A 9,184-nucleotide genomic window follows, 5' to 3' on the forward strand; every position below is an offset into this window, starting at 1 on the left:
TGACACCAAGTTAGGATTTGTAACCAAAATTCAAAGCTCTCGTGAAAAACTTGGCCTCAAGTTAGTAGCCTAACCATGTAAGTTACCAAGGAGTAATTATATATTTATATACCTTATCAATGAATCGTTGGTCCAAGAATATCAATTTTGTACATGGCAAGTAGATTATTGGGTTTGACTTATCTCTAGTATTTTTTTAACTGGATACGTTCTTTTATTTTAAATATACAATAGTAAGTGGTAGTGGATTTTAATCTCCACATTTTATTTAGTTAATAGATGCTGTAGCAATTTCTCATTAAAATAAAAGGAGATTCTAGTTAAAAGAGTACTGAAGGTAAGCCAAACCCAAGTATACAAATGTAATAAGTGATTCTTCAACTAGCTTCACTTAGTGTCGTTTGGTTGGGAAGATGGAAAAATGGAAGGATAGAAAATTGTGAGAGGATAGAAAAGATTTAGTTTTCCCTCATTTGTGTTTGATTGGAGAGGTGGAAAAGTGGAGGAATATAAAACTTTTTTGTTTGGTTGAGATAAAAAATAAGATGATGAAAAATAAAGTTGATATAAATTTACCATTATGTCCTTACAAAATATATAAACAAAAAGTAACACATTTATTATTAAAAAAAACTTGTATGCACACTTTAATTATTTATTTATTTATTTATAAAATAAGCTAATGCTAAAAGGATATTAAAAAAAAAAAAAAAAAGATAAAAACAAACAAAAAGAACCAATATATACTGTGCAAAATTTAAACATATACTGTACAAAATTTTATCCAAAAAAAAAAAAAAAAAACCAAACCAACGTGAACGTACCGTGCAAATCAGAAGAAATTTTATCTAGGTAAAAATAAATAAATAAATAAAAGGACAAAAATTAGGTGAGAGAGGTAGGTGAAAGCAATAAAGATTAGGATATATGTGTAATTTATTACCCACATTCTCTTTTCTTTTTAGTTTTCCTCCCAAATTAGGAGGACAAAATTATATGGGCTCGAAGGGATTATTTTCCACACAATTTTCTTTCTCTTATTTTCTTTCCTAAACCAAACAAAAAAAATTTTATTTTCTACCCTATTTTCCTTTGCTTCTTTTCCATTTTCCCTGTTTTCACCGCCTCCAACCAAACGGGCCTAAGGTTATTAAATTCGAAGTTTAGCACTACAGCTTTCATTCAGAATATCATTCAGCAGGAAAAAGCTGATCAATGTCATTTATTTCCCAAAAAGAAAAAGAAAAAAGTAAATAGCTCATTGTGAATAACGCTTGCTTGTCTAGGCCGAAGTTCTAACCAGAGTAAGCTTAGGCTAGCTACCACTGGCTACGGAGAATGCACTCCCACACAGCAGCCAAAGATGAATGTACAGAGAATCAAATTCGAAACTGAATCCTAAATGAAATCCAAAATTATACAGTGCTTAATCAAAATGGAAGCTATTGGGAATGCACATTCAGCATATCAGCAATTGCATATCAGCGTTTCTTGGACTAGGAGCTATCACCCAGCAAACTCCGATACTGAATGGAACTGACGCTAAAACTAGAAGCTAAATTAATTATATGTCCAAGCACCCAAACTATTCTTAGAATGGTACAAATTGCTAGACCTAATGGCGAATTTGAAACTAGACAATATAGCAACAACCTACCATCATACAAGACACAATGTGAAAGAAGTGAAAAACCTAGAATCTAATATTCCATTCTCACAAGAGCATTTGAAGCTTCTGAAGATCCATACTGCATCCAATCCTTAGCACATATAAGGGCTTCCACTGTCTCAGGTCGTAGAGAACTTCGATATCGATCCATCTCCTTGCTTGTCATATCAAATACAGAGTCAGGACCAGTGGTAGATACTGGAATGGACAAAATATCACGAGCCATCTTTGAAAGAGTTGGGTACTTCATCTTGTTTAGCTTCCACCAACCTAATACATCAAAATCCTGCACACGAGGCAACAAAGACTCTTCCAAATACTGATCCAACTCTGATTTCATCTGTTGGCTAGTAGTCTCCATGATGTATACATCAAAATCTGTGAGTCCATTGTCAGACAGGAGAGTTCCACCCTGGGATTCTTCTTGCTTAATGTTGCTTCCAGCATTTCCTTCGTCTGCATAAGTTGGGGTCAGAGGCAAAGGAAGTGTCACATATTCATGAAAGAGCTCATGAATTCCATCATCAACAATCTTGATATATGTGGGGGCATCTTCACCATAGATTTTCGTGAAACTGAACTCAACAAGCTTCATCTTGAAACGGGGATCCATGACTACGGCAATTGCCAAAACCAGGCTGCAATCCTTCCAGTATTTTTCAGTTTTTTCTAGCATTATTCTAGCAACATTGCAGACAAAGGGATCCTCGCTCATAACTGCGCGAACCAGTTCTGTCTGAATCTTCCACACTTCGTGAAAGAATGTAATTGCTGTTGGATTAGTTGTGTATGTAAGGATGCTTGCTGCTTCAAAGAGAAGTTTCAAGTATGTACAGAGGGTCTCAACCTGCTTCCAATCTTCCATAGATGGGGCTTCCTTGTAATCAGGGTCAGAAGTATCCAAACAAGAAAACACTTCCTTTAACTCAGAAGCGGCCACCAGCATTTGATATGTTGTATTCCATTGAGATTGATCATCAAGACATAGGCTCCTTTCACTGGGGACCTGAAGCTGTCTTTTGAGCTCAAAAAACTTTTCCTCATGGGATTCTGATGTCTTCACATACTTTACACTGTCCCGGATTTTCTTGATTATTTCTTCCCCGGATCCTAACACATCTTTTGCCACGCTGCTGAAGGTACGGGCAACGCAATTACCAACCAATAATTGACCATTGAGGATAAGTGGGTTCTTAATTGCGAGAAGAGGCCTAAGAGTCTCAAGAGCAGCTTCACTCAGTGACTGACTAAAAGTGAGAGAAAATAACTTGCTCTCCAAACTCCAATCAGAAAGGCAAGCAGCAACTGCATGACTAAGGGCAGTGTCTGAATCAGGATATGGTTCCATTATGACATTGAGAATCCGCCTGTGTGACTTCCAATCACTATCAATGAAGTGTCCAGTTATGAACACATAACCTACTGTTTGGCTTGAAGTCCATGTATCCAGTGTAAGGCAAACACGTCCAGGCATGCCCTCAATAAACTTCACAAGGCTTTGCTTTTCCATTAAGTAAGTTGCAACACAATCCCCTTGGACAGTATTGAAACTCACCATGTTGAATCGGGGCTGAAGATTCTGAACAAAAGCTAGAAATCCAGGATGTTCAACCATGTGAAGTGGGTAGTCATGCATGATGATCATCCTAGCAATCTCATTGCGGCAACGATCCTGATCAAATGTGATGTAGGGCGAGCTAGGGCTTCTGTAACGTCGTTTTGGCGGATCAGTAGCACTGCCACTTCCCCCCACCCTAGATCGCGGGGTATATGGGCTTTGTTGATTCTGCCCCTGGTTACGTAGAAGCGCTGGGCAGGTCCCCTTGGCAATGTGGCGTTTCAGGTGGCTGGTACCAGCAACTTTAGAACCTGTACTATATGCAAAACTTTGTTTGCATTGCTTACAGCATGCCCGCCTACATCCAGCACTAACATTTTCTATGGTGAAGTGCTCCCATACTATGGACTTCTTTTTCCTCCGCTTGTTAGGCTGTGTTTCTGAATTTGGAAGCTCATTGTTCACTTCTGGGGTGGTTGTTATCATCTTGTTTTCATCTGGGGTTGCCATTGTATGCTCATAATCTGTTTCCATTGTGTGCTCATTTGAGATTACCAAAGCGTGCTCATCTGGGGTCGCCATTGTGTGATCATTTGAGATGACCAACGCGTGCTCATCTGGGTTCGCCATTGTGTGATCATTTGAGATTACCAGTGCATGCTCATCTGGGGCTGGCATTGTGTGATCATTTGAGATTATCATTGCGTGCTCATCTGGGTTTGCCATTGTGTGCTCATTTGAGATTGTCACTGTGTGTTCATTTGACATTTCCACTGTGTGCTCATTTGAGATTGTGTGATCATTTTGGGTTGTCAGTGTTTGCTCATTTGGGGTTGTCAAGGTATGCTCATCTGGGGTTGTCATTGTCTGCTCATCTGGGGTTGCTTTTGTGTGCTCATCTGAAGTTTCCATCTTGTGCTCATCTGGGGTTGATTTTGTGTGCTCATCTGAAGTTTCCATCTTATGCTCATCTGGCGTTGCAATCTTCCCTTCGTCGGTGGTTGCCATTGCAAAAGTGAATTCCTGCTATTAGCAGCACAAACCAAAATTACACAAGCAACGTGGCTATAGAAAGTATATATGTTAAGCATGAAACCAAAGAATTAATGGATAGATAGATAATGCTATTGTATTAAAGAACACAAGGAAGACACTAACACAGAACAAGAGCAATAAATATTTGAGAAACCATCCTAATGAGTATGTTACTATATAGCTCAAAACTAGTAATTAGTAGTTAAGGAGAACATATTAAAACAATACGACTTTAAGTTAATGACAAAATCATCTGAAGAACAGTTGAAAACAAGTACCACAAAGAGATAATTCCCATGTACACAGCCAAGAAAGTGCTTGCATGCAAAGTGGGATCAAGCATAACTTGCCTTCAATCCAAGGTAACACAGAACAACTTAATAGTTTATACATAGGAGCTACACTAGATGGTGAACAGACAAAATTTTCCTTTGAAGATAACTCATTCAAAAAGATGTAAACTAAAGATATCACAAGACAGAGCCAACTTCAGGTTTGACAAACAAACAATCACACGTGTACCATTGCTTATGTTAATTAAAAGGTACAAATACTAATTCATGTCAATAAATGAGAACATGAAACATTTAGTACAGATATCAAAAAATTTAGAAATCGATGCAGAAAATGAAGCATTATATAAAGAAACATCAAAACATAAGCTAATGAGATGACTATGAGGTATACATACTACCAGTCAGCACAAAACAACAATTTTTTATTTTTTATTTTTTGATAGGTAAAAATAACTTTATTAAAGAAAGGCTACTTCATGTACAAAGGACACAAAGAAGCCTAAAGAATAAAAAATTGGATGGTGGTCATCACTCATCCCAGCATCCTAGGCATGGGAGTTGTGAAGCATTGCTCCATCAATCATTTGTACCACCATCAATCATTTGTACCATTCAGATATTGGCAACTAGTTTAATGTACAGGACCTGTACCCCAAATACAAAAATGAAAAAACACCATGAAGAAGGGAAGAAGTGACTTTCTCGCTAGTTGGGCAGGGTGGTTCAAACAGCAATGTTATAGCAAATTTTGGAATGCACAACCACACTTTGTCTCATGTAGTGTGTTCAGGTGGAAAGGAATAGTAGAACATTTGATGGTGTTGAACTCAGCCTAAATAAGTATAACCTTTTGTTCTAAGATTGCTATTTCAATGGAAGGCTAGGCAGATGTCAGTTTGTTCTTTTGCAACGCTTGTGACCTTTTAAGTTTTGACGCTTTTGAGGGGGTACTGTTGTATCTTTTTTGTACTTGAATTGTACCCCTTTTTCATTCTCTTAAAACAAATATGTTTGTCCAAAAATACACATAAGTTAATGAGAACATAAGGGGAAGTACAGATGAACCAGAAGGCATTCGGAAAATTTAATTAAAACAACCTTGATGAGATACAACAACTGAGAACTGTTTAAGTTTCTTTTCTTCTTTCAGCTTACAAAGGAAAATATCATGACTGTCACCAAAGAAATTTGTTCCAAGATTAGTTTCTTCAATATTTCCTAAACGCTTTTTAATTGTCACAAGCCATCTGATGAAGACAGTCCATCTTAGCAATTTTTGCATAATTTAACAAGCATAAACAAATAGAGCTAACTTTGTACCAGTTTATCAGTTCCTGGAAAGTTTCTACATTAGACAACTTATAGTCTTATAGTGATGTTCAGCACTGTAACTGTGTCAATTTTTTGAACAACCAAGTTTTTAACAAACGCAAACACACAAGAACATGGCTACACTTGCGTAAAAAAATATGTAGATATGGACTGGACCCCAAGTGGGTTTTTGTTGGACCCATTATCCCACATGCATGGACGACTTAGACTTGTGCAATATATTGAAAGTTACACGGCTCATATATACCTTCACAATCAATAACAAACTCGTTTCACATACCCAGTATGCTTTACTAAAACCGTTTGGCAAACCAAACCTGTGTTACATATTCTTTCTCAGTTTAAAGCGCCCCAAGTCCAACACAGATTGTGTCCGTGCCACTAACTTCAAAAGCTCAAACAAACGTCCAGCACTATATAATACTATCATGACTTAATAATAATGGGCTGGGCTTGGGCCACATGGGCCCACTCAAAAACCTGAGCAAAGTCAACTTAACCTCCCTAGGGACTCAAGAGTCCTCACACGGTCCACTTGAATCTTGATCATGTCCATCTTTTTAGATCTAATGTAAAATTGGAATCCACATGGGTCAGGGTTAAATGGGTAATTTGCTATAGTGGGCTAAAACTAAAAACAGTACCAACACAAAAACAAAAAACAAAACCAGATCTAGGGTTTGATTTGGGCTTCTTCAAATTCAAGATTTAAAATTAAAAAAAAAAAAAAAAAAATCAGCCCGGATTGAAAAAAAAAAAAAAAAACCCAGTAATCACAATCATGAATCAACAACAACCCGATCATCATCCTAACACCCAACGGAAACCCATTTCTAATATCTGCAACTTTCAAAAATTCACACAATAAATCAACAACCCCAGCTAATCAATCAACGAAAAGACGAAATTGAACTCAAATAACAATAGCATAACAAAGAAGAACAAAAGCAAAAAGCATATCAGACACAATCGCAGAAAATTAGGGTTAGGGTTAGCGTTTTTACCGGAAGAGAGAGAGGAGGAAATCAAGGATCGGAGACGAGAGAGCGTGAGAGCTCGGAGCTCCGAGCTTCAAAGGGCCTCGAGAGATCTAGGGTTTTTGCACAGAGTGAGAGGACAGAGAGAGAGATTGGGCTTGGAAAGAACCCGAGAAGCTAATTGGACCGAAATGAAAGGTAGTGGTTGGGACTGAGTTCGGTTTGGTTTTCGGGGATAAGAATTTGGGGGAAAGATTAAAAATAGGACTCGATTATTTTTTCCTTTTGGGTATTGGACTTTTTGAGAGAGAGAGGTCCAGACCACTTATTATTATGCTCTCTCACACACTCTCACTCACTCATAGTCTTAGTCATAGTCTTTGAGTCTGAGTCTCTATCTCTCTCTCTCTCTCTCTTTTTTCTATAACTATGTAGGCTCGGACCACAAAGCCCAGCCTCTCTTAACCAGTGGTTCGGCTTGGCGTAATAGGCACAATTGGGGAGTGTGTTTTTAACTTGGTCTTTTTGTTTTTGTTTTTGTTTTTGGGGTTTGTACGTGTAGGGCGTGTAGCCCACCGAATATAGTGGACTACTACTACTGCTGCTGCTGCTTCTACTACTATTTATCAATAAAGGGGTCCACATGAAAGAGTGGTTGCTTTATGGGGGAGTGAATTTATTTGTTTATTTTTTTATTATTATTTGTTTTTAATGATAAAAAATAAAAAAAAGCCCAATCATGTGTCCAAGAATCCCTTTTGATCTTTGTAGGACTTTTAGTTTTTAGATGCTACTTGTGAGGCTCAGATTCAATCTGACCCAACTAGGGTTTAGCTTGGGTTGGCAAAGTAAGTAAAGAAAGGCCATCTTGAGTATTGACCCGTGATGATGTGAATTGTGTTAGGTTACTTAGCAATCAGTGGCTATTATTGTCTTTTTAAATGAGAAGAATTTTCAGCCCAAACCAGGTTGGTTGTTGGTTCAAATTTCAAATCCTTGCATTCATTTTTCTGTTTCCTTTTTCAAACAGTACGATGCAGGTTCAAACCTGGTCTCATATTCCAATATATTAGCTTCATTATAATATTTTTCTATCATCGATCCGATATGATTTGAATATATAATTGCTCCATCATAATTGCTTCTTCTTTTTTAACATAGAATCATTACAAAAATAGGATTTTTTTTTTAAGATGAGTTTCGATCTCAATTTCTTCATTTAACAATAACAATTTTTATCAATTGAATTAATTAGAATTACTTCATTATCATAATTGATGGTCAAAATTTTGTAACAACTCATAGCAAAGAATTTCGAATGTTGGTTGTCAATTAGCAATTGTTAAGAGAGAGAGAGAGAGAGAAATTAACTGTTGTTAAGGAAATATAGTGTCAACTCAATACTCAATTGAGTAGTTTCTTCTCAAAAAAAAAAAAAAAAACTCAATACAGGAGTTGGTTTGCTCAGCACAAAGAACAAGTTCAACTAAATCCGAGTAATATGTTTTAGTCATGAAATTAAATATTTAGAAAAAAAATTGCAATAGTTTGAAAATTCCAATCTTTTGCTAAATTGAATATTACTCCTAAATAATTTGGACTAAACTTTCAAATTTCAATACATTATTAATTTAGTAATATATTATTCATTTTAGTGAAAGTTGACATTTATTTATTTTATTTAAGATATGATAAGAATTAAACTATAGTATTTGTTCCATGATAATTGCTCTTTATTATCAAGCCAAGACATCAATTAAAATTTTTAAGTAAACGGAACTTGAACCCTAAATATTATCCAACAACAAATTAAATTAATTGTAACTCACAAAGTTGAAAACTAGTTGAAGGTGAAGTTAAGTTCTCTAGAAGACTAGGATGCACAACAATAAATTTAAAGTCAAGAATTCAAAAAACCACTATAGTCAAGAGCATTTTCTAACACAATAATACATCATGCCATTGGGCGGTGGTGAGTACAGAGTAGTAGTGACTTGTGGGGTGGTTCATCCATCAAGTATTGGAGCTATTAGGTATTCCAGCTACAATAAGAAGCCCACACGTAAGATCCAAAAACTATGGCCCATTGTCAAATTGATATACGAGCCGAATGATAGTGAAATTACACTGAAATAAACTGGTGTGAGCAAATTCGAGTACACTTATTTTTCCCTCCAATTTTCTAGCCCAATGGCTGCCCTACTTGACTATTTCAAGAGGTACAGTCTTTTATGTTGTTGCTACTTGCTAGCATGTATAACTGGAAAGTTGAGATGGGGGACAAATTGGGCTAGGTTTTAGGGTGGGGAGCCAATGA

At 36.6% G+C, this 9,184-nt stretch overlaps 1 protein-coding gene across 2 annotated transcripts; it reads right to left on the reverse strand.

Moving 5' to 3' along the window:
• Positions 1 to 1,382: 1,382 nt before the first annotated feature.
• On the reverse strand, positions 1,383 to 7,317 carry LOC112039039 (zinc finger BED domain-containing protein DAYSLEEPER). Of its 2 annotated transcripts, none has more exons than XM_024071878.2 (2): positions 6,895 to 7,317; positions 1,383 to 4,250 (listed from the first exon to the last, which is right to left on the reverse strand). In XM_024071878.2, exon 2 carries the CDS (start codon positions 4,233 to 4,235, stop codon positions 1,701 to 1,703), a length of 2,535 nt encoding a protein of 844 aa, XP_023927646.2. In that variant the 5' UTR covers positions 4,236 to 4,250; positions 6,895 to 7,317; the 3' UTR covers positions 1,383 to 1,700. The 2 variants fall into 2 exon arrangements, with proteins under 2 accessions (XP_023927646.2, XP_023927645.2); XM_024071877.2 differs by having other exon boundaries at positions 1,383 to 4,253.
• Positions 7,318 to 9,184: the final 1,867 nt, after the last annotated feature.

The sequence above is a fragment of the Quercus suber genome, unplaced genomic scaffold, assembly GCF_002906115.3.
Source record: "Quercus suber isolate HL8 unplaced genomic scaffold, Cork oak 2.0 scaffold_619, whole genome shotgun sequence".
Taxonomy (NCBI): Eukaryota; Viridiplantae; Streptophyta; class Magnoliopsida; order Fagales; family Fagaceae; genus Quercus; species Quercus suber.

Bases quoted from the DNA above. Each gene is read 5' to 3' on its own strand.
- LOC112039039 (XM_024071878.2), bottom strand. From the start codon at position 4,235: ATGGCAACCACCGACGAAGGGAAGATTGCAACGCCAGATGAGCATAAG.